This window comes from Sciurus vulgaris, assembly GCF_902686455.1.
Source record: "Sciurus vulgaris genome assembly, chromosome: X".
NCBI lineage: Eukaryota > Metazoa > Chordata > Mammalia > Rodentia > Sciuridae > Sciurus > Sciurus vulgaris.
Window position 1 is genome coordinate 3,401,866 of NC_136471.1, and position 25,357 is coordinate 3,427,222.

Genomic DNA, 25,357 nt, shown 5'->3' on the forward strand with positions numbered 1-25,357 from the left:
CTAAGTCTCTCTTCTTCCTTGTGCCAAGGAAGGTGATGAGTTGCCCAGCTACCTTTGGATGCTAACAGATGTGCTAGGAAAAACTGTAGCTCGGAGTGAGACCAGAGAAAATCCGTGAGGCCAGGGAACGATAGGGTTCAACAGGTGGTGGACAGGAAGCTCAGGGCCTGAGAGCTTAGTGGAGCCTGCAGCGTGTCAGCGGGCTGGAGGGGGTCGCAGAGGAGGCAAAAGCCCACCCAGTGTCCCATCTCGTCCCTGTCTGGTCCAACCTGCAGTCGCCTTCCTGGCTACAGCCGCGGGCCGCTTTTTCCCTCGCCTGGGCCGGAGCGCAGCCGGCTCGCCTCCTCCTCCTTCCTCCCGCCCCCCGGCCCCCGCCCCTGGCTGTCTGGCAGCGCCGCAGTGGTGGCGGAGGGGGGCGGGGGGCCTTTGGCTACAGGGCTCCCTCCTTCTCCCCCGCCCGCTCCAGCCTCCCCCCCTCCGCTGCCGCAGCGATCACGTCGTCGGAGATTTCCATCGGGGCTGGGGGCGGGCCCAGGGTGGGGAGCGCGGGGTGGGGCGAAGCGAGTGGGAGGAGTGAAAGTTGGAGCGCAACAAAACCCTCACGCCGCTCTCTGTGCGGCCAGACCGCGCGCTGCGACCTCCACACAGGTGGTCGTGCCGGTCCCCGACACGATGTTGCCCAAAGTTCTACTGATCCTCCTGAACATATTCCTGATCCTCCAGTCGAGGTGAGTCTCCATCCCGGGACCCCAAAGCCCTCAGCGCCCAGCGCCCTCACCCCGCGAACCCAGCCGGTTCCCGGGACCCCTGCAGCCCGGCGTTCCTCGAGCCCGCGGCCGCTTTGCCTGGCCCACGCGCAGGCTAGCCCGGCCCCGCGTCCCCTCGACGCACACCAGCCACCACCCGTCTCCCGCTAGGACGGCCGTCCCGGGCCGCTGAGGGGGAGCCCAGGAGGAAGACGGCACCCCTGTCCCCTGGCCACTCGGTTCCCAGACTCCCGCCCTCCAAAGCACTGCGGCGCCCGGGGAGCTAGCCCGCCTTTCCCTCGCCGAATCTTGTGCGGGGAGAGGGAAAACGGCCGGACCCGGCCCGGATGGACCGGCCGGACCAGGCTCTCGCCACCTGGGGGAAGGTGACTCGCGGCCTGGGGGAGCGTTAGTGCGCCGAAAATGTTTGAGTGTTGCTTAGTTGTTCTGTTTTGCTCATGGATTTGTTCGGGGCGCCTACCGAGTACCAGGCACGGCGCCAGGCAACTCTGACTTTACTTGCTTCACATCCCGCCACTCCTCTTGGTGCCAGTCCCAGGCAGGAACCTTGGTTCAGGCTGAGGGTTCCCGCCCCAGCTCTCCTCCACGCTCCCCCGCTGCAGCCCCCCCACCCCTCGGCACCCTGCTGGGCCGTGGGCTGACTGGAGCCCGAGGGCAGGAATGTTGTTCTCTGCGGTCTGTGGTTTGGGTTCTGGATTTTATTCCTTCCCTCCCCTCTTGAGGTTTCCCTTAGGCAGCCTACTTCCCTCACACCTTCTCCTGGCCCTGGGACTTTTCTAGAAGGTTGTCCCCAGATTTCTGGCTTTTGGGGGTGAAACATGACTGCTTCATGATTTTGAGACGGTTTCCTGCTGGGTGTGAACTGTCACAAGTTCCTGAGCTTACTGATCTGTCCTAGCTTTCTCGAAGCCTCCATGGTGCTGGGCTTGTGTCTTGTTTATCTCCACTGGGAGGAGGGGGGTTGGCTTCACTCCCCACACCAGGTTGCGTTAGCTCCTTGGGGAGGCACTGTGATTCCTGCTGGATCTCTTGTGCCCTAGGGTGGGGTTGGCCTCAGCAGGGGCTTGGCAAATATTTCTGAATGCGTGCTAGGAATTTCCAATCATCCACATCCCTCTAGATGGGATTTGGACTACTTGAGACAGCAAACATGGTGACTGGCTGGGGCAAAAGATGGCTGAATGGGGAAGGGCAAAAGGAGGGAGGGGGATAAGAGGAAAACAGCAGGGAGATGGAAACTACCCTTCCAGGGGGGAGGGCTGCGGCAGACACTGTCAGCATGGCAACCTGTGATGTCAGGAAACAGGAGGTGACAGTGGATTGTGCTGGGCCTTATTGAACCAGGGAACCTTGCTCTGATCCATGCTAAGCCTCAGATTAATTGTGTGACTTTGGGCACAGCCCTTCTTCCATCTGGGCCTCAGTTTCTCCATCTGTAAAATGAAAATGAGATCTGATTTGAAAAAAAAAAAAAATCCAGGACTGTTTCTCATATTCCCCTGTCCCCCTCTCCCCTTCAACAGCCAGCTTTGGGGGAAGGGGCTTGAAAAGATTCAGCTCCATTTTGGAGAGACATGAATGCTTGAAGGAAGAGCTTCTATGGAAAATTCCATCAGTTCAGTTGTATGAATGCTTTTCAAGTTTTTGTTCTTTCTAACCCTGAACATGAGCTTAGTGGCTGGTTGGAGAAAGGTATGCATTACCAGGCACTCCTAAACCCCCAAAGGTCCCAGGATGACGTTTTTGTTTTTGTTTTTGTTTTTTTAATTTATTTGTTGGTTTGTTTTGTTTTAACTGACAAAAGCTAATTAATAGAACTGAAGTAACCTCAGGGCCCTCTGATGTCATTCTCCTTGCAGATGTAGTCTAGGGGCTGGAGGGTTTTGGTGGTCCCAGTGATGGCATGTTTGTTTGCTTCTGTGCTGTTAGACCTGGTATGGAGTTCCTGCTGTTGATGGATTTCAGACATCTGGGAGGATTGCACCATGTTTCCAGCCATGTTGCTCATTTTGCCCCCTCCACCTTCTGAGAGACAGGGAGGGGGCAAAGAGTGGGCAGGGGAAACACTGGTCCTTATCTCTTCAGAGAACTGAGGGGTCAGCCCTCAGGCGCCCATGCCCAAGAGAATTTGAAAAGCCTCAGGGAAGAAGACATCTTGTGGATATTACAATTGCAAATGGAAACTGTTTTTCCTAAACCCAATTCTTCCCTAGCCCACAATTGGAATTAGCCACTCCAGACATAAAAAAAATGGCACTGGCTTAGGACATCTGTATGCCAGTTAAGCAATTCTGAGATCTTGAAATACTGCAGAAAAATGCATCTTGAAACCCAAGTTGGCAGACCTTTGGTCTGCAATACAGGGTCCCAAGTCTTCTGCTCTGTTTACCCCTTATTTTAGGTAGAAAGTACCCTGATGGCTGTTTTTTTTTTTTTTTTTAATCATTTTGCAAGTATAACATACAAATACAAAACCACTGAAATCATGAGTGAAGAGCTCAATGGATTTCCACAAAGTAAACATGCTCATGCAATGAGCACCTAGATGGTGAAATAGAACATTAGCAGTGTCCCCCCCCCCCCAATTTGCAGTGCCCCCTCCCTGTAAATCTCCTCCCCAAAGGAAATACTCTCCTGCTTTCCAATATCACACATTAATTTGGACTGATGGCTTTTTTAAAAAAGGTTTTGATTATATTTTTGAAAGATATACACAAGTAGAGGGAATAGTAGATTGAATATCTATATACCCATTATGACCCTCATCATTTTGAACTCACATTTATTTTCTCTGTCCCCTTACCCACCTCCATTTCTGTCTTAGATTATTTTGAAACAAATCTCAGACATATTGGTTCATATGTAATTGTTTTAGTCATTAATGACTTCAAGAACATAACAAAAGACCATTATTAAGCCAAAAATGTAAGAATAATATGCCTCAACTACACAGTGTTCAAACCTTTCCTATTGTGACACAATTTTTTTTTAGTCTGCTTATAAAACTTAGGATCCAAATAAGATCCATGTATTAGCATATGGGGCATTTTAATTTTAATTGAGTTAGAACCTATATACAGAGAAGTGCTCAAATTAAAAGTATACAATTGATGAATTGTCAGAAAATGCCCACACTGATGTATGGAAAACCAAGTCAAGGTCTGGAATATGACCAGAACCTCAGAATCCCCCTGGATTCCCAGCAAAGTTAGCACTACCCAACAAAACACCATAGGAGTTTCATACGTTAGCAGATGGCTTTGTAATTTTAAAAAAAAATTAATGCTCATTATTAGCAGTAGTATTTTCATTATTATTGCTGTGCTACTGCCTGTGGCCCTCAGGAGAGACTCCTGTTGGCCTTCCACTTCCTGGATGACATGTGTTCTTGAGTATTCCTTCCTCCACCTCCTGCCCCCATCACAGTAAGTATTACAAACCCACAAAACTGCAGAATATTCCCACAGTTCTGTGGTCCTGTCTGGGAGAGGGTGTTCTGACTTTTGCAAGCATTCCTCAACAGCCCTGGCCCTGAGTCTGCCTCTCACTCCCAGGTGGTGCTGCTCAGACAACCAGGAAGCCAAGGCCAAAACTTATACGACAATGCCCCTCTACTTCATTTTACATCAAATTCCCTTTTAGAATGTAGGTCTAATTTTTGTCTTTCCTTTTTTAAAATAAAACATTGTAAAAGAGGAATAGCATAGAAAGTCCCCAAAGAGTAACAAGATTTCAAAGAAGTTAACCAGTATAATCTGTTAGTACCTCATAATTTTCCATTACCAGTTACTAATTAAGCCTTGCATTACAAATATTTCATTTTGCTTCTTTGTCAAGAGTCACTAGCTGGGACCCCTACATAGTGGAAGACAGAGCTTCATTAGTCATTTATTTATTCTAGGGTTGAAGGACCTCAGGCTGCACCAGAAAATGAAGACTCTACCCATGATGTTGTTGTCTATGGCCCCCAGCCCCAGCCTCCTAGCAGGAAGCTCCTCTCTGAAGAAACAACGCCTACTGCCTCTGTGATTGGGCGCCCATCTGGCAAACTGCCAGAAGCCACTCGCATCCTGAACACCATTCTGAGTAACTATGACCACAAACTGCGCCCTGGAATTGGTGGTGAGTAGCAGAACAAAATCTTTTTCTTCTGGAGGAAAGGAGGGCTGTGGGCATGGTTGTGGAGCATGGACCTGGAGTGTAGATTAGGGTGCCATGTGCATGGACAGGAACATCTGCTGCTGACCATCAGGTAAGAAATACGAACTCTAGTGTCAGAAGGCCATGGACCTTGATCAAGTCTCTTTCCTTCGCTTACCCTCAGATTTTCCAACCATAAAATGACTGATGTTCAAGGTGTGTGTTCAACCCTAAACAGTATATGAGCTGACTCATGGCATGAAAAAACAAGTAATAACTACAATTGGTTCTCTTTCCTCCTTTCTGACCACCCCTCCCCTGCCCCATGTTCCTATTCATCACTTATTGTCTTCCACTTCTGTTTCCCTTATAGAGAAGCCCACTGTGGTCACTGTTGAGGTCTCTGTCAACAGCCTTGGCCCTCTTTCCATCCTGGACATGGTGAGTACTGAGCTTTGGTTTTAGTACTTCTACTTCCTAGCCCAGGGGATGATCTGTGGGGCCTGTCACGTACTTGTACATTCTGCTCTATTTTTCTGTAACAACTCCAAGAGTTTGGTTTGGTTTTGGAGGGAGGGGGAGATTTTAAATATTACCAACTTGAGAATGAGGTGGGAAAAGGTAAGTCCCTTGCTGCCTGAAGAGGACCAACAGAACTGTGATGACATCTTCCAGTCTTCTATTCAAAATAAAATAATAAAACACCACAATGGAATGGCTCTTTTTTTTGATAATTATTTGCAGACACCAGTTCTTGTTCTATACCTGTTTCTCTAAATCTAGTCTAGTTCCTTCTCTCCTCCTTTTCTACAGGTATCATCCTAGTGTCAGGACTGTTGTCAGTTAGTCTTTATCACCTCCCACTTAAAATGTGCAAAGGTGTCCACCTACCCCAGTCCTCCTGTCAAGCAAGCCTCCCTAATGATATGCCTCCTGAAGGACTGACCTTACTTAGAGCATGCAGTGCAACCCCTCAGTTCAGCAATCAAGGCCCTCTCTCTCTTTTCCTTTTCACCCCTTTAGAGACCACATGCTCTGATCACACTAGAGACTATGGACATTCCCAGACCACCTTGCACCTCTGAGCTGAGCCTCTGTTCCAGTAATTTCTAGTTTAGTGGTTGCTCTTCTTTCTTACTTGTCAAGAGCCTTCTCCTTTAGGGCGCACCTCAGTTGACATCTTGTTTATGGCAACTTCCCTGACTCTCACAGCTATTAATTGCTCCCTTCTTATACCACATTCCTCTCTGGACACGCACGTTTTTCTAGCTTATACTTAACTTGATCTTCCCTACCTAATTTCATGGTAATTATTTGCTTTATATCTGCCTTGCTGTCTCCACTGTGGATTCTATGCCAAGGACTCAGAATATATTAGCTGACCAAAAGAATTATAACAGATGCTCTGCAAAACTCATTTATGTCTGCAGAGCCTGACAATGAGGAAGGCTATAGTAACCAAATCCATCATAACCATAGACTTGGCTTAGGCAAGGATGCACACTGTTTCAGCACACCCACCAGTAGTCAACAAGCACCATGTGACTGAATTCAGAGACTTGACTTTCAGGTGGGCCTTGAAAATAGACACCCAAAGGTAAGTAACCTTCATGGAAGATTAAAATGTTTACAAAGATAAGTGGAAGAATGAGGTTCCCTCTGTGATACTGTGTTGGCTACCTGGTTCTTAATGCACAGTATACTTTTGCAGTGGTATGTAACAAATTACCCCCCAAACATAGTGTGTTAAAATGACAAATAGTCATTGTCTCATAGCTTGCATGTTCTAGGAATTCAGGCACAGCCTACCTGAGTTTTCTGTTTTAGGGTCTTACAAGGCTGCCATCAAGGTATCAGTTGTGGCTGGAGTCTCATTTTAAGTTGAGTGAGGGTCCACTTCCAAGTATACTCCTGTGGTTGAATTCAGTTTCTTTCTAGCTATGTTCCAGAAGCTTTCCTTAGTTAGTGCTATTTGGGTCTTTCCACGGGTTTGTTCACAATATGGCAGCTGATTTCCCTCTGAGCAACAAACAGTTTGAAAAAAGGTGCTCAAAAATGGAGGGCATAATGTTTTGTAATCTAACTTTGTGAATGATATCCCACTGTATTCTGTTCATTAGAAACAAGTCATTAGTCATAGCCCATAGTCATGTGTAGTCATTACACAAGAGCATGAGCACCAAGAAGTAAATCATCAGCATCCATTTTGAAGTGTGCCTACAACTCATAGCCATTATGTACCTGTTAGAACATGAGCCAGATGTTGAGGTCTTGTGGTCCCACCATTTTGACCACTATCTACTCTTAATAGGAACTGGACTTTTCAGGTTATTGGTTGAGGGTGGGGAAAGTGGCTCAGTATATTTTCTTGTACCAGTCTTCTGCCCCTACCCTTTAGTGTGCCAGCCTAAATACCAGCACGCTGGTTTATTCCTTCCCTCCTAAGCTGTACACCTCCACACAGTTAGTAGCTAAACTCTGATTAAGTGGGGAGAACATAAACATTCATAAATGGAGCAAATGATCCTAAGTTGCTTTGTTCTGTTTTCTGGATGAACATCATGTAAAACTGATGAGTACTGGAAAAAATGTGGCTAAAATCTTCACAATTTGTTTAAGATATAATTTGGGGAAATAAATATCTACCATCCATAAGAGTTTTTGTGGAAGCAGAGCAGTAGCTCTATTCATGGTAGCTGAATGTCCCATCTCTCTTTGCTCTACACCTACTAATGCTGCCAGCACTCACTTTACCTGAGGTGCCAGGAAATGCTGATACCTGGCAAACCTGGAGGATACAGTCTAATAACCCAGCAGTCACCAAACTTGATGTGGGACACAGAACTGGTCCAAAATGGAACCAAAAATTTGGTTTGCTTTGGCCAGTAAGATGATGCTTTAGGCTAGGCCAAGTGCCTTTTGAGAATTCCAAACACCTCAAGTGGTATTAAATTTCCCTGAGAAGTCTCAGTGTTTACATAGTTCCAAGTCATTCTTTAAAGCTGTGGAAGATTCCTGTTCTTGTATAGCCCACTTTTCCCTGGTGCACTTAGTGAATATCTCTGCCATAGAACTTGCCAGTCCTCAAAGCATGGGTGTCTCATAAGAAGCCTGTGTGGCAGCCAAAGCTACCTTTAAGGATCCCATCTTAACGTTTGTGGCAACTCAGCCTCTCAGTGAGGTTGTGAGTCCCAGAGATAGTTATGCTCTCTATATAGTTGTTTTAAGGGGACTCTCAGCACCCTTTGGTCAATCATGTATAGAGTATAGGCCTTGTCCTCAGGGAGGGAATCCTGAGCCTGTGGCAGGTGGGTTTTAATAAATTACTTCTGCCAATCTCCTAGCTAAACTTTTGAAAACACCCAGTATGAGCTTAACAGTCAGTGACTAATCTGGGACTGACTGTTGCCCATGCTGTTTCTTGCTGTGGAAATTATTGCAGGTGATTCTAATTAAGCCAGTTCCTAAACACTAAATTTCTAGTTTCGGCTGAGCTAAAAGAAATGCACATCCCAAGCTCCCTTGTCAAACTGGGGAAAAATGGAACGATTAGTTACTGGTCGATGTGTAAAGGACTTAAAATTGGTGTCTTATTAAATTGAAATTAAATACTCATTTGAAACACTTTATAGCAGACTATGAGCACAGCATGGGTATGTAGGGGAATGCTTCCCACTGGCTGCCAAGCAGCTCATGTGGTCTGGGTATGAAGGAGACCCTGTTGGCCAAGTTGGAACTGCCAGCCACTGGGAATGTGGAAACACTTTGGAGGCCATTTGAAGATAGGCAGGGTGGGATGGTATGGGGCAGGGTTAAGGGCTCCCACGTTAATGGTAGCTAGGTTCTGCCACCTCTTTTCTGTCTGCTTCCCTGACATAGTCCAGAGTATATTCTCAGTTTTCCCTTCCTTTTCTGGCTTCCATCAATTTGGCAGCAGGAATTTTCTTGATCTCTTTCCTCAGGCCTCCAGTGTTGTGTGTTTCTAGCTGGTAGTCATTGTTTGCTACATTGGTAACTCAAAGGAAGGACATGGGGATTCTGCAGAAGAAAATTGGACCTTGATACTCAAAGGGATAGAGGGCAAGTAAGGGCCGTCCCAGGGCAAGTTCATGGTAATGGTGCTTTGAGTGGCAAAGTCATTGTGCTTCCATTGACTGTTTGTGTGACTTGGGACAAATCCCCCTATCTCCAAGCCTGTTTCTCTACCTGTAAAATAAATAAAGTAGGCTAGCCATTAGAGTTCTGGCACTTGCTGTTCAAGTTGCTTGAAGTTCTATCACAGTTTGTTCTTCCTTCCATATCAGGGGTGCAAATGTCTGGCTGCTCATACTTTGTCCTATTAAACATCCTTCTTGATGTTTAACAGACACTTTATGGGATCAACAATATCTGGGGACCAGATAATCATGGGTATATCTATGCATATGCACAAGCAAAGGTTACAGGCACTTCTTTGATATGAAAAACAAAGAGATGCAAAAAAAGATTCTTATTGTTTAAAAAGCATGAGACTAGATACACATTTCTCTAGTGACTCAAAACACTTCATTTTTTAAAGTATTTCTGGGTAATGAAGGATTGAGGTTAATTAACATCTGTGCTCCCCAAATAAAAGCTGAAAGGGGAAACTTTGCTGTATACAACCAAAGGTGTGTGTGCTTATAAAATTTTTAAATGGTTTTGAGCTGCGATCATTGATTTGCTATGGAAATGTGGGTGTTGAGAGTGTGTTGACTTGGATGGATTCATAGCTCCACAACCCTGTGTGAGCATGATGAGGTTATGATCCCAGCCCATGCAATTAAACTACCATTGCCTGCCTGTATCTCGATGAAGTGTGTCTTCCCACATTGTTAGTGATTTGGGAATATTACTTTCTTTTGGGAAATAGAAAACTCCTACAGTCAAACTTATACTGCTTTTCTCTGTGCAAGCTTAGGAGGATGCCAGATGGTCTATCAATGACATGGGGTCTTTGCCCACTGGTAGAGGAAGGGTCACAGTGTCAGCTCTGGACACATGGCAGTTTGAGGCATTTACAAATTATGTTCAGGTCCCTCCCACCACTTAATAAAGAAGAAAAAGGGTAAATATGCAAGGTCACATGAACATTTATTTAAAATTTTGATTAAAAGTGCAAACAGTTCTACAGGAAAAAATAAAATGGGACTAATTACCACTAGAGACTAACAGGTCTCCTTCCATCAGTTGTCTGTAGTGTCACTCAGTGAAAAGAAAAAACTGAATGATTACCATGACACACATCTTATGCCCTAAAGCATACTTTGACGAGGATCCCCAAAATCTTGAACATCAGAGCTAACAGACCGTTAAAGATCACCAAATCTCACCTACCGCATTGTTGGGTTGATGTTTATTTTCTGTGCACCTAGTAACCATTATCTTCCTTAACTCAATGACATGCATTCAGTAGTCTTTACTATGATAAGATCAGGTGGGTACTCTAGATTTCATTTTTATCCAGCTTTGCTTAGCACTGTGTTGCATAGTATGGACCACAGTCATGTTCACTATTCTGTCTTTCCAAATGGCAGAATCATTCCAGCATAAAGAGTTGATCTTGTAAGCACAGTGCAAAATGAGCAGTAGTGCTGTGGGCCAAGTTTCTGCAAGATGCCTATGGACCCTTGAAAGCTTGAGAATATTATCACTTTTTGGCAAAGCAGTCACCTATAAGTACACTTGGTTGACTTTGCAGTCCTTGCAGATCTGATGGTAAAATAACCGCTTAGGTTGAAGAAGTTGAAAGCTTTTAGTCATGAATGTCTATTCTTAAAAAAAAAAAAAGACAACTCAGGAGGACATGATTACAATCTTCAAGTGCCTTTCCTTGATTCAAAGTTGCCTTTGATTTAAGATGTGCAGACAATTTAAATCACAGTTTGTTGAACCAAGAAGGAGAAATGCTGCATAAAAATATGTATCAATTGTAAGATGTGTCCTGGTTTCCAAAATGTGGGTAAAGGGCATCTTAGGGACAATGAAATGCCATTTTTGGAGACTTGTCCTTTGAAACTGGACTAAAACTTGTTCTGTCTGCTTCTAGAAGGCAGAAAATAGATTGATAAGAGAAAGTAGGGAGCTCCATTTTAAGGCAAGCCTTTCTGTTGTTCTGAGCTATGTGTTAACTCCTGCGTAATGTGGGGACGTAGCTCTCCTTGTGTGGTAATCAAGAAGGTCATGACTAACTTGGCTGGGATCATTTAACTTGGTATCTTCTGAGCCTTTTCTGGTAATGACATAGGAAGTGTTCCTAGGCAGAGAGAAAGGACCTTATCCCACTCCTGCTTCCTGGTCCAGTGCTCTATATACATCACCACATTGCCTTTACGATTCCAGGTTAGGGAGTGAAACACAATATACTTGCTTGTGGATATCCTTTGTGTGCTCAGCCCCAAGTGTGTGGTTTTCTGTACTTCCTGCCAGGAATACACCATTGACATCATCTTCTACCAGACGTGGTATGATGAACGCCTTCGTTACAATGACACCTTTGAGACCCTTGTTCTGAATGGCAATGTGGTGAGCCAGTTGTGGATCCCGGACACCTTTTTTAGGAATTCTAAGAGGACCCAAGAGCATGAGATCACCATGCCCAACCAGATGGTGCGCATCCACAAGGATGGCAAGGTGTTGTACACAATTAGGTATGTCAAGCCACTGGCATCTCACCTCATGGGTTTCTTTCTCCCCTTCTGGAAATTTTAGCCAAAGAAATGGGCAAAGATTTCATCCTGAGTGATATTCTTTAAGGGCCTGTACAGCTTTCCTAGACCATGTGCACCACCTCTTCTTTTATAGATATGACATCAAGGCCTCAAACCAAAAGATGTTGCTTAAAACCACACACCACGTTTTTTGCAGAGCTGAGACTGGTACCCAGTTACTTGGCTCCCAGTCTAGAGCTTCTTCAACTAGAGTGTACCAGTATGACTGCGCTGCTTGGACAATTCCATCCCAAGTGGGCACTGAATGTAAAGACACGTCCACGGTGGTGGAATTGTCCAGGCGGAGCAGCAATACAGCGATTGAAAAGGTAACTGAGAGCAGGCTAGATACCTGGAATGGCTGAAAGAAGGTTATTTGTCATGGATGTGGGGGTGGCGAGATGGTATAGAATATGAGAGTGTTTTCAGGTCCTGATCTGAGCAAGAAATGAAAGTCCATCTATGTTGGTCCATACACTTTTCTGATGATGGAGCCCAAAGTAGTCAGATACACCCAAGCTGCTCTTCCTCTTTTTTCTCTACTTTGAGCTTTTTGTCTTAAGTTCTGCTATTGCCAATCAATGGTGGTGGTCCCAAGATCAAAGTTGGGTGGATACCTAAGTGCTCAGAGCCTGCCTAATGAGGCTCCTTTCTCCCTTCCAGGATGACCATTGATGCGGGATGTTCACTCCACATGCTCAAATTTCCAATGGATTCTCACTCTTGCCCTCTGTCTTTCTCTAGCTGTGAGTACCTTCTTAGGTTTCTGGGGACCCAGAGATATTTTGGGCCCCTTCTTTTTCTCATCTTTACCTTTTGCATTTTTTTTTCTTCCTCTGCTTTTCTGCTGAGATGGTGCCAAGGTTGTGTGGGATCTCCATCCTCCATACCCCGTCTTCATTGATCCCCTTTCCTGCCTACAATACTGTGTTGTTCCTGCTGGGCCTCATGTTGTGTTTCTCCTTCTCCCTTGCACCCACCTCAAATCAGTCATCTGCTTCTGAAGTGTACCTCAAGTATGTCTGCTTCTCTCCACCTTCCATTGTCACTACCTGAGTTTAGGTCTTTGTCATCTTCCACTGGGACTTTTGCATCATCTTCATGTTGAAATTGAGCATGTCTGAACTAAATACATTGTCTCCTCCCAGCCCCTACCTTCAAAACAAACATGTTGCTTCTATGTTTTCATCTGTTTCACTAAAGGGTGCCATCACCCACCCAAGTTGTCTAAACCAAAAACATTGATGCTTCCCTCTCCCTAACCTCCTACATCTAATCAATCAATACACCCTATTTTTCATTTCCTTTCAAATCTCTATTGTTTGCCTCTATTTCTCTGCATCCTGGCTGTCCCAGCTTTTGACTCCTGCCTTCATTCATTTTGCTGTGCTTGGATTACTGCACTGGCCAACCATAACTGGCCAACTTGCCAACATGCTCTCCTATAGGAACCAGAGTGACCTAGTGTCATCTAGACCAGGTCAATTCTTCATTTTGAATCATTTCTTAATCTCATGGACCTTAAAATGACCCTCAAGGATCTTGCTGAACTGGTTCCTACTACCCCCTCCTATACAACTCATCCTCTTTAAGCTAGCCTTCCTGAAATTTTGCCATTTCTGCAATAAACTAAGCACTTCACCTTTCTGTACTGCTCCTCACCCCCTCAATCTCATCCATATAGAGAATGTTTACTTGACTTTTAAAGACTTAACTGAATGTCACCTGTTCTATGACATCTTTTCTGAGTGTGTACTGAAGTGGTCTTTCCCAACTTTGTTTTCCCCCGCTCCATGGGCAGAGGTTTTTCAGAGCAGTCCAAAAATCACAGCTGTTTTATTCAATAAAATGTGAACACTTGAGCAGGGTCCATGCCTTGTTCATCTCTGTATTTCCAGTCCAGGGCTTGGTTCTAAGGAATGCTCAGTAAATGTACTTATCGAATGGACCTCACCAACCAGGTAAGAGAGTCAAAGTCCAAGAGCTGGTGAGGCCAGAGTCAGGACTCTGAGGCATTACTCAGGCTAACTTTGTACTCTGGAGTGCTCTGCTGGGCTTCCCAGTCTTATGTGACCCTCCCTCCCATGTTGCTTTCCAGTTTCCTATCCTCAAAGTGAGATGATCTACAAGTGGGATAATTTCAAGCTTGAAATAAATGAGAAGAACTCCTGGAAGCTCTTCCAGTTTGATTTTACGGGAGTGAGCAACAAAACTGAAATTATCTCAACCCCAGCTGGTAAGTGTGCTACAGAGCCAGGGCTAGGCAGAGGCCCAGGAGGGTGGTAGGGCTGACTGGAGGAGGCTCTCTGTACAAATGTTGTTGTAATCATCCCATGGAAGTATCGTGTAGGATCTGGCTCCTGTCTTGTAAATGCTAAGCACTTACAACTGTTTGCAGAGGAAACTGAGACTTTGTCACTATGTCTCAGTCTCATCTGCAAAGAAGTAAGTGCTTTGCCAAGTCCACCAAGAGGTTGGGTAAGTAGATAAAATTTTGTTGCTGTCATAATTTGCACTAGTTTTGTCATGCAGACCCCTCAGTTTGAAGGTCTTTGTTGCAACACTGACCTCCTTGGATGACTTTGGGGAATGGTGCTCATGTGAGTTCTTCATATCCAGAACCAGTCTGAGCTGACTGAATGGGAAGCAAGGTCCATCTTAATGGGAGGTGGAGGCTAGAGGTCTAATGACATCTAGTTGAAAGATGGGGTAGACTGGAGGAAGTTGCAGCAGCTATAGTGGCTGCTGCATTGACATTACTCTTAAAGGAGCAGCTATGGAAAGCACAGTTTGCTGTCACAGGCTTCATGGCGGATTCAACATAGATATGGAAACCATTGGTTTTCTGATCTTGTCCCTAAAAAGGATGAAAGGGGAGGGTCCTGGGTCTCCTAACTTTCAGCTCCCAATTAGGTGTGAGCATCTTTGCTTGTGTTCCCAGGTGATCTGAATGAGGAGCCAAGGGAGCTCCCCAGGGTAGCTCCCAGACATCCCTGGAAACCCTCTTCGCACGTACTGACCAAGTTCAGGGCATGGAGGCACTGCCCTCATCGTTTCCAGAATGTTGATGGAGCAAGTCACCAACCAGCCATTTCTCATGGAGGCACTTTGTGTTGCTTCCTTGTGGCTAGACAGAAAATCTGCTTTTACTTCACTTACTGAGTTGGTCACAGAGTGAAGGACAGCTTATGCTCACCTGACTGGAGCTTTGCTTACACAGTACTAGGCAGGGGCTGAGGGCTGCCTCATAATTCTTTCCTTTTTCCTGGGGGTTCTGGGGGAGCAATTTTACTACATTTGACTTATGATTCCTGTTCTTCTGCCAGCTAACCATGGGCCTGCCTCTTAGCTTTCTGCATCTCAGTTTCTCCAGATAGGTGGAGACCCATCATCAAAAGTGGCAGAGGAAACAAGGCCCAGGGGCTTTCAAGTCACTAGTGGTTCCGTTTAGTAGATGGTTGTGCATTGCTTCAAAATGGTGCCCTAGTGACTACAAAGCCTCAGAGCCAGCATCTTCACCAAAGTGATGACAGTAGGTAAGCACCAACTCTCCTTGGGAGGAGAGGACGGTTCTTGGGAAGAATAGTGGAGGTCTTCTCTTTTTTTCTGCTGAATATTGTTCTTGAGCCAGTTTCCCCAGTGTCAGAGTTATTTTTGGAATTGGTCTCAAACTCTTCTGATCATCCCCTGGGGTAGTTCTCTATGTGTAGAGCAGATTTGTGTGCTCATCTCAGGGTTCAGAACACAGTGATAGCATGCTACTCAGACTGTCTTGGACCTTGAGTCAGAGAATTTCTGCTTCAGAAGGGTCTCAGAACCTGGTGACTAAATCATCCTCCACTGATGGTTTTTGAGCCCCTACTGGAATCTTTCAGTGGTCAGGAGTTCAATATCTTCTAAGAAGGTTTCTTCCTTCTCTGTACAGCTCTGCCCATCAGAAACCCTCCCCGTTCATCTGAAATTGGAGTCTCTGGAACTTCTACCTATAGGACCTTGTTCTTTTCCCCTAGGTCCATCTGACTGACATTAAATCTAGATATTCTTCAAGAGTAATATCATTGCATTCCTGTATCATATTCTGTTACGATCTATTCAGCCCTCATTCCTTTTTCTCCTTTGTTCTTCAAGCTTTGGGTCGACACAGTCTTTTTAATTGTGTCTCTCTGATAGCAGGTAAGAGAGCAGAAATCATCTTTAATTTTGTTTTGCTTTGGATCTTCAGCTTCAACTATCTTTCTTTGCTTACCCATGTTTCTGTGCTTCTTGTGAAGTAGAGAGTGTAGGTTAATCTTCTATTGACCTTCAAAGTCAAATTTCCATCTCTTGACAAGTGGAGAAGGTTCTCCTTTGACCATAATAATTAAAATAGACAAATGCAATAGAATGACATATCTCCTTGCAACCAACATATATAATCTCAACTATTTCTCAGAGGGCAGGGGTATAGCTTATCAGAAGAGTCTTCAATTGTAATCAAGACCCCAGGACAAGAGAATTAGGAATTTGATCAATATATACTTGCCAGTAAGCAAGTGTTAGAATGGCCCCTGATGCCATACTGGAGTTCTAACCCCAAAGTTACTACTCTGGAAACAGGTCTTCCACTGACCCCAGGCCACTTCCTTGTCTTTTTCCAGAAGAATCTGAGAAGTCTTGTTCCTTGAGTGTCAGTGCTGCCAAGGTGAGTAGGAAAGGCTGCTCTTGTACAGATCCAGCCCACCCAGACCTGTTGGGCAAGTGACTTTCCTCCCATGGGCAGCCTAATGTTCTGATCTGCTTTCCAAATCTGTTGCCTGGCATTAACAAGGGTCAGTGAGCATCCATTGACCATTCCAGGCTTGGATGGGTAAGGGCTAAGCTTCTGGGCCCATATGAGTCCTGCCTTGAAGGAATTTAAAAGCCTGCTTAATTCAAGGACAGGGAATTCAATAGCATTACCACGGTGGAAGTTTGAAGATCATCTTCACAAAGGAACCAGGATTGGAGCAATTACAAATCCAGTGTGATGTCAAGAGTGAAAAGTGATGTTCTGGGCTCAGAGAAAAACCCAAACAAGTCATGATAGCCTTCAGAGTGTTTAGGACAGGTGTTTCAAAGCATAAGGTTGCAGAAGATGACAACTGGAGATGTAGTTTCTCATCCAGTTCTGTAGGAGCCATTGTTGTCAGAGGTGAGACAGCAGGGACACGATAACCAAGTGCATGTGACAACCTCAGTCATCTGTAGATGTATACTCTGCAGACATGACGTCTAGATGTATATTCTGCAGACATGATATCTAGAGGACTGACAATGGGCCTTTACTGTCAGATTACATTCAGAGTGTAGTCTTGATTCTGCAGCTCATGGAATAGAAAGCCACCAGAAGTTTGGGAGGAAGGAGAGCACTTGACTTTGGCCACCAGTACAGCAATGAATGTATAATCTGTGCTTTTGCCAAAAGTATTCTGCACTTTCTCCATCACAGCACATGCTATTCTTGGCTCATTTCCTGAGGGAAAAAAATGTTGGGAGGGCCATCAGTCCAAGTGTAATGCTGTGGTACTTCAGGCTACTCATGGGTGTACTCACTCAGTAGGTATGGAGGCCACGGCCAACCATCTGGAAATCAGCTATTTGGCTCTGATATGAAGAGAACTGATTTTTTCACTTTCATACACCCCGAAAAGACATATTTGGGGAGTAGGACAGTGAACTAATAAGTGGTTAATATTCTTGCTTTGACTTAGTTCTCAATTGGTTATGAGTATTGCAATAAGTCTGCCCTCTGTTGTTCTTCTGGTCCTATGTGTGTTGCACTGAAATGATGTCCTAGGACAGTGGTAGGGAATCCCATAAGAACAATGGAACTTTTAAAGTACATATCTTACTGTATATCACATCAAAACTGTAATAAAGTGGTTTTTTTTTATGTCTTTCAGGTGACTTCATGGTCATGACATTTTTCTTTAATGTGAGCAGGCGTTTTGGTTTCGTTGCCTTTCAAAACTACGTCCCTTCTTCTGTGACCACGATGCTTTCCTGGGTTTCCTTTTGGATTAAGAAGGAGTCTGCTCCAGCCAGGACCTCTTTAGGTAAGATGGTAATGTGGGCATAAGCATAGGCATGAAGCTGTGACTTACCTTGACCAGCACAAAGAATTGCCTTCTTCAGGTAATCTGTGGGTCAGGAGCTTAGCCTACCTCCACTCCTTGCTCTTGCAGGCATCACCTCTGTGCTCACCATGACCACGCTGGGCACCTTTTCTCGTAAGAATTTTCCACGTGTCTCCTATATCACAGCCTTGGATTTCTATATTGCAATCTGCTTTGTCTTCTGCTTCTGTGCTCTGATGGAGTTTGCTGTTCTCAACTTCCTGACCTACAACCAGACGAAAGCCCATGCTTCTCCGAAACTCCGCCATGTATGAGCTGGGTATGGGAGTGGAGGCAAGGCTTTGGAGTGTGCAGTCATAGCAGCAAGGGCACTAGGGTTACAACAAGGGTGGCCAGCTTCACAGGTGATGGGGTTATGGGGGTGGGGAGGGAAATCAAACCCCCGATGTGATGTTGGGTGTACTGGGGGAGCCAAGAAACAGAATGCCAAGGACAGAGTTTCCACGAAATCCTTTGGAAGCTCTTAAGCTTGACATTCCTTCCCTTAACAGTCCACCTATATTTACCCCTATCCATTTCAGCCTCCTCTTGGTAGCCGTGCCCATGCCCACACCCGTGCTCGTGCTCGTGCCCGCGCCCGTGCCCGCCAGCAGCAGGAAGTGTTTGTGTGCGAGATTGTCACCTCTGAGGGAAGTGATGGAGAGGAACGCCTGTCTTGCTCTGCCCAGCGGTCCTCAAGCCCAGGTACCCCCCAGGGTCCCCGCAGCCTGTGCTCCAAGCTAGCCTGCTATGAGTGCTGCAAGGGTTTCAAGAAGTATTTCTGCATGGTCCCTGATTGTGAGGGCCGTACCTGGCAGCAGGGCCGCCTCTGCATCCACATCTACCGCCTGGATAACTACTCACGAGTTGTTTTCCCGGTCACCTTCTTCTTCTTCAACGTGCTCTACTGGCTTGTTTGCCTTAACCTGTAGGTGCCAGCTGGTGCCCTATGGGGCAGCCTCCCCATTTCCCCGGGAGGTCCCAAGCCCCTTGCCAAGGGAGATGAGAGACAGCAGCAGCAGCAGCAGCAGGAGCACCTCTCCCTTTCCTTCCCTGTTCCCCAAATCTAAGCCTATGGAGAGTTTGTCTTTGCTGGCCTCTCCACACTGGCCCGTTCCCTCAGTCTCCTCAGCATCCCCTTTCAAGGAGCATTCATGATGCTCTGTCTTAAAAATCATAGGCCCTCAGTAATGAGTTCCCTAAAATCATGCCCATGTTTGAGCAGATTAGCTATCTCCCAACTGTGCTGACAATCGTTGCCTTTTTCCAGAAACCCATTATTGCCTTTGTGGTGCTACGGGCCCACCTCTGGCCTCAGCCTCAAAGTGCACAAACAAGCTGCTCACCTATTCCTGACAATTCTTAATGATGCTGGGCAGCAGTACAACAGGAGGCGGGGACACCCCATCTTAAAACAGATTATTATGTTCTTGTTTTAATCTCCCTGCCCTCCTTTCCCATGCAGATAGGCAGACACTGGAATTAACTCTTTAGGAGGAGGGAAGCCAGCAAGTGGGCCTGTTTATGACAGTATCCCTTCCTCTGCTGCTGTGACACCTCCCTCTCCCACCCAGCCTCCATCTGCACTACCAATTCAATGCCCTGCATCCAGTGGGTATCTATTTTTGTGTGTGATAATAGTAATTACCCCCTGCTTTTATGCCACCTTCCTCCTCCTCCTTTGACCCCTGTGATTCTTTCTGTAACTTCCCCAGTGACTTTCCCAGCCCTGATCCAGGTGCTAGGCCTTGGTGACTTCCTAGGGCCAAGAAACTAAGGAAGCTCTTTTATTTTGCAGCAGGTGCCCATCTCAGGCACAGTTTACAAGTTTGACTGTTTCCTTGGTCCCTGGACCCATGAGCCAGTCCACTTTTATCCCTGGGGCACTCATACAATCACAATCAATTGAATTCCCTTAAATTTTATGGCACTTTACCTTGACAAAGCACTTTTGACAAATTATTTTTGACAAATCATTTATACTTAGAGCCTCATTGATAGTCAGCCCTGTGACATCTTTAGGGCAGGATTCTTATCCCCTCTATGCAGATGGGAACCCTGAGGCACAGATTTCTATGGGACTGTGGATCTCACTGGAAGCCACTCAGGAGCCCACTGTCACCTTCTAGATCACATGACAGGGCTAGGCAGCTCTGTTCACCATGATTCAATTCTATCGCCTCTGCTGGCACCCCAGTGGCAGGGTCCAGAATGGCAGGATCCCTTCAGCATTGCCCTGCTCAATTCTTGGACCTGAGGTGCTCAGACTGCCCCCCAGATCGAACTTCTCCTGGCTCTAGTCACCCAGTGAGATGAATTTGGACATGCCCCAATGCTTATATATGCTGAATGAAATCTGTGTCTGTATTTTATGGGGGGTGGGTAGGGTAGGGGATCCATCTGCTTTTTGTCACCATCATCTGAAAAGGGGAAATATATAAATAAATATATCAGCAAAGCATTCAAGGTGTGGCTGTTTCTTTGGTGTTCAGTTTGTTCTCAGCTCAGGTTTTAAAGTCCATGACCCAAACCTTTGTCTGTTTCCTGTCTTATCCATAACTCCATGACCTGCCAGTCATACACCAAGTACCCTTCCCCCAGTAAGTAGTGGGGTACAAAAGAAAGTGAGCACCTGAGCGTGTACCCCCTTTACAGATTCCCTGACTTGTTCCTATGCCTTTGTTCCCTCCTGTTCCTTTTGTTTTGCCCATGACTATAGTCCATATCTTGTCTGGACTAGAAGGTTGATAGGTACCATGGGGCTCAGACTACCCCCTACACCATGTAAAAATGGAGATGCTGTTCACAAAGCAAAGGCGATTTGTCACCTGTTAATACCACGAGCCATTAGTGGAGTGGGATCCAGTTCCAGAAATCCTAACACCCTAGCTTGGCTTACAGTAGGTCTGGAGACTAGTTCATTCACCTTTCAAGAGAAGACTCTCTAACACAATGTTGGGAAGGTTTGGCTCTGGTGTTTTGTGACACTTCTAACTCAAAGAAACTCAATAACAAGAACCAAAGAGGAGACCAAAATGGTGTCTGAACTGTCATAAAGTTCTTAGAATGATGCGCAACTACTTTCCCTGTAAGAAATCCACATCTTTACTAAGTATACTCTCATATATTATCCCTCAACAAATGACAGCAATTTCAGAACAAGGGAAATGGTTAACTCACTTTTATTTACATTAGAAAGATGAAGGAGGAAAACGATAGCCTGGTTCTTGAACAAAGCACACATGCAAATCCATGAGCACTCATACCTAAGTTCATTTTAAAAAAGTAGCGCAAACCAGATTCTTTAATCAAAGTGCAATAAAGTTCAGAAATACAAAAAAAATCCTACCATTTTGAACTCTTAATAAGCTCACATAATCAGTTCTTTAAAAATGAGGAAATGGAAACCATAATTGGGTACAGATCTACAAAATAAAATTAATGAAGAAAACACTACTACCATTGAAAACCAGAAATTGGAAGAAGGATAAAAACATTGCAGTTACAGTTTAGAACAGTTTGCAGGGGGAGAATAATTTTAACATAAACAATATACTGAAAACTGGTTAAGAATTTGAAAAACAAATATATCTGTGTCACTACTTCTCTTTTCACCTCCAATTTACAGATGAATCAAAGAATTTAAAGCTTTATATGAAATCCAAAAGGTACCCTAGTATAATCTGGGTCAATATGTTCATATTCTTGGGATAGGAAAGTCTTTGCAAGTGTGATTTAAAACATAAGAAACCATAAATGAATGATTGAAAAACGTGTCCATACTGAGAAATGATAGCAAAAGTCAAAAAAGTATTTAGCAAAACAATATTACAGGTCAGTTTTTTTGGGGGAAACAATCTCTGAGATCAAGATTCAAATGCAGGAAGTTGATAGGGAAGTATGATCAGCACCTTTGGGGGAAGTGTAGGAAACAGTTTTAGGTGGAGGGAAAATTGGGCTACCATACGGTCATAAAGACCTCAGCTGGACACATGGTAACACAGCAGTCAAAGGGATGGTTCTTCCAAATTGTCACATATCATGGCAAGGGGATAGGCTTGTAAACCCCCTCTTTGGCTATGAACATGAACTTGGAAGGGACATGAAATAGGGTATGGCTGAGAGAGACAGCTGAGGGCTGTATGCCTCTGACAATTGCAGTAGCTGGAGAAACGAGCTGTGCTGAAACCATGAGGCAAAAGTATGGGTTTTAGTCTATGGTCGTCTGGCTCCATTGCCTTGGGCCTGAGTCAAGGCAGAATATCATGGCAGCAAAAGCATGTGGTGGAGGGAATGGCTCACCTCACAGCAGCCAGGAATCAAAGCAAACAGGGAAGGAGGGATGAACTATAGGACAAAATATATACACTTCCAGGACATGCCTCCCTGTGACCTGTTTCTTCCAAATAGGCCCTGCCTCCTACAGTTTCCACCACCTTTCACAAAAATAGTCCATTCGATTTTCCAATCACTTCCCCAAAGCTCTACCTCTGGATATTGCTGAATTGGGGACCAAGCCCTCAACACGTGAGCCTTTGGGAGACACCCGGATCCAAACAATAGCAAGAATTTAACTGATATGCATCATTGTTATCCTCCACTGCTCATTCTAAATTTTATCTCATCAGCTATTGTCTCTGCTAATCTGGATGACTTACCTGGTGAACTGACTGAAACTTTCACTTTAGAAGGGTCTCAGCCTCTGGACAACATGCCCTTCTTAAGCAGTGACTGGTTGATTTGTTTGTCATTTCCAAAGTCTTGGGTCACCTGGACACCAACATATTCCCTGTTGTATAGCCTTCCTGATGAATAAAACCAATTGCTTCTAAAAGGATGGCGATTCGCGTTCTTTTGACTGTTACAAAATGTGACCAGACAGAAGCCAAGGATTAAAATTTGAGGGACCCTTGTGATGTCCCTTGGTAAAGGCACTTACAATCTGTGAGCTAAGAGCTCTAAAACTGTGGGATCCAGAATTTTTAGAATGGGAAGCATAAATTTTCTGTGCATCACCAAGAGTAACATAAGCAGAGAAACTTCTACTTGTACTCTTGTTTCTAGACCACACTGTGTATTCTACCTTCTCTGATCATTCATTTAGGGTGCATAATGCTTTGTGGTGGTGGCATTCTATCCTTTCAGAGTATCAACTCCAAGCTGGTACCTCAGTTTTGCCTCCAGCACACCACTTCCATCATTCTATCTGGCTAGTGGCTTCTAGGTGGTGTTTTAGTCATGAGACCAAAGGTCCTATGTCCAATGTTGCATGCTGTTGGCTAGAAAGTGGATATCTAAATCCAACCCAATGTGCATAAAATCCTATCTCAGTGGATCAAACCCTATGACACTCTTGTATGTTCTGTCTGAGGCCCCTTAGTAAGGAAAAGTAAACCCATATTCAGAATTTGTGTGTATTCCAGTCAAGATGAATCATTGCCACATCCAGTTTTGAAGAGGCTCAGTGTTGTAATTATGTCACTAAGTGGCTTATGTGTTTCCTTCAAGTGTGGTGGCACTTTAGGGACCCACTACTGGTCTCTTTTGTGGGCCAGGACAATAGCTAAATCAGTCTTGGGAATAGATTATTGTGCCAACTTATAACCTTCAACCCTGTCATTATAGTAGGATTGCTAAAAATGGCAAGTACAGGACTTCCAGTTAAATTTGAATTTCAGATAAATTACGAATAAATTGTAGCATAAGTATGCTTCATTTGAGGTCACACTGTCCTTGGGCTGTTCCTAACCTGGGACTGAGCACAGCAAGGGGACTAGAGTATGGACATTCTGTCAAATGCAGGACTCCTCCAGCAAGCACTTTTTATACCAGAGCCCTCATAGACCTGGCTGACGCTTGGCCAGATCTAATCTGCAGCTTGAGGTTCTACCTTCAATTCCTCTTTGCTTCTCTCTCCTTTCAGGTGTCAGAACTCATTCCCATGTAGAAGTTCTTCCTACCTACTTCTGATCCTTCTTCCATTATCCTTCATAGACTTTTTCCCCAATAATTATCCTGCTGTTCTAACTCCATCCTGGCATGTTTCCAAGATGACCTGAACTGACATAGATGATAACAAGAATAACACTAGAAAGCATGCAGTAAGAGGGGGTTCTGAGATTGGATTATTCACCATGTGATAGGAACAACCTATCTTGAGTGGAATATGGGGCACAGACAGTTGCTGGAACACTGTGACTAAGCCTAAATCCTGAATATTTCATGGTACTTACTTGCATGAACATCCCAATGAGGAACCCTGTTGTTGAGTCAGGCATTTGAAGGCAGTGGGAGGATAAATTGTATACAAAGGGAACACAGTTGGACAGTTATTACTAGTTTGTATTGATGCTCTAAAAATTGATAAAGAGAAACTGAGAACCATTAACAATAGTTAAAGGGTAAGTATGAGAATCAGAGGACCTTTCTGGAAACTGGCAAAAAGGACGTTTTCTCCTGTGGTCCAAGAGCAGCCATAGATGAAGAGCAAATACAGAACTTAAGATTTATACTTGTAAAAATCTCCAGAGATGAACCAAATGTCCAGCCAAAGCATTTCTATCAAGTTAAGGTAAGATCCCTCTTTGGGAAAATCTGGGGTCATTTGAATGGATGCCATTAAAGACTGAGGCTTTGTGAACGTCCTTGTAACCTCATAAGCCTTCAGAGGTAGCCAAGAGCTAGCATTTCTGCAGTATTGAAAGATCATTTAGAGACTGTTCCCAGTCAAGGTAACAGGTCCTCCCACTGAGAGCTGTGCCTTTCCTTACCTGTCTGCTAAACCTTTAATCAGAGTTGAATCCAGGAATTATTTGGGGAAGTCCTAGGATTGATAAAGGAAGAAAGAGATTATACCCTGGATAAGCTATGAAAGTTAGCTGTCCTATAAGTCAGAGAAATAGTACAGGAATTGGGATTTGAGGACTCAATAAAGAGGGCTAGAACATGAAATATATAACCAGAAAGCTACCACAATGGGGATAGTTTCTCAAGACATGAAATTGAATCCTGGCAAGAAACCCAAGGGATGGGAAAAATATTTGCTAGAATGACTCTTTCTTGCAACACAACGGTGAGAATATACTATGATTATATCCCAACTGTTTCCCCAAAGGGTTTTCCAGCTATTATGTGACTGTTCATTTGAGAGAGGGAAGGATACCCAGAAATTTCAAGATCTACTGAACACAAAAGTTTGATTAAAATTGATACCATAAGACCAAAGCATCATTAGACTTCTCTGTTAGAGTTGAAAACTTGTGTAGACAAAGCAATAAATTATTCCTGGCTAGAATACCATTGTAATTGGGTTTTCCATGTCCACAGATCTATCCAGTAGTCACCTTTCCAGTCTTGGGGTGCATAGGTGAATTAGATATATCCAGAAGTTGGAGTAACTTTCACATTGAACTCCTAGTATGTAGATAAGAGTTATCATACTGGAAAGACTGGGTAGAAACTTCTAAGACTGCCCTTCCCCAGTGAATATAGTAAATAAAAAGCAATATCATAAATCAGGTAAGGAAAATTAGTGTTAACTTTAAAGATATTAAGGATATTATCATGATATTTCCACTTAATTAATCAA

The 25,357-nt window shown here is 44.6% G+C and overlaps 1 protein-coding gene across 1 annotated transcript; it reads left to right on the forward strand.

The window, feature by feature from the left end:
• The first annotated feature begins 621 nt into the window (after nucleotides 1–621).
• On the forward strand, nucleotides 622–20,206 carry GABRE (gamma-aminobutyric acid type A receptor subunit epsilon). Its single transcript, XM_079123895.1, has 9 exons — nucleotides 622–728; nucleotides 4,669–4,889; nucleotides 5,281–5,348; nucleotides 11,355–11,575; nucleotides 12,299–12,381; nucleotides 13,734–13,871; nucleotides 17,557–17,709; nucleotides 17,839–18,038; nucleotides 18,312–20,206. The coding sequence occupies exons 1-9, from the start codon at nucleotides 673–675 to the stop codon at nucleotides 18,699–18,701; spliced, it is 1,530 nt and encodes a 509-aa protein (XP_078980021.1). The 5' UTR covers nucleotides 622–672; the 3' UTR covers nucleotides 18,702–20,206.
• The last annotated feature ends 5,151 nt before the right edge of the window (nucleotides 20,207–25,357 follow it).

Coding starts and splice junctions, on each gene's coding strand:
- GABRE (XM_079123895.1), top strand. CDS start 673: ATGTTGCCCAAAGTTCTACTGATCCTCCTGAACATATTCCTGATCCTC. Junction 729..4,668: donor TTCCTGATCCTCCAGTCGAG/GTGAGTCTCCAT, acceptor TATTTATTCTAG/GGTTGAAGGACCTCAGGCTG. Junction 11,576..12,298: donor AAGGTGTTGTACACAATTAG/GTATGTCAAGCC, acceptor TCTCCCTTCCAG/GATGACCATTGATGCGGGAT.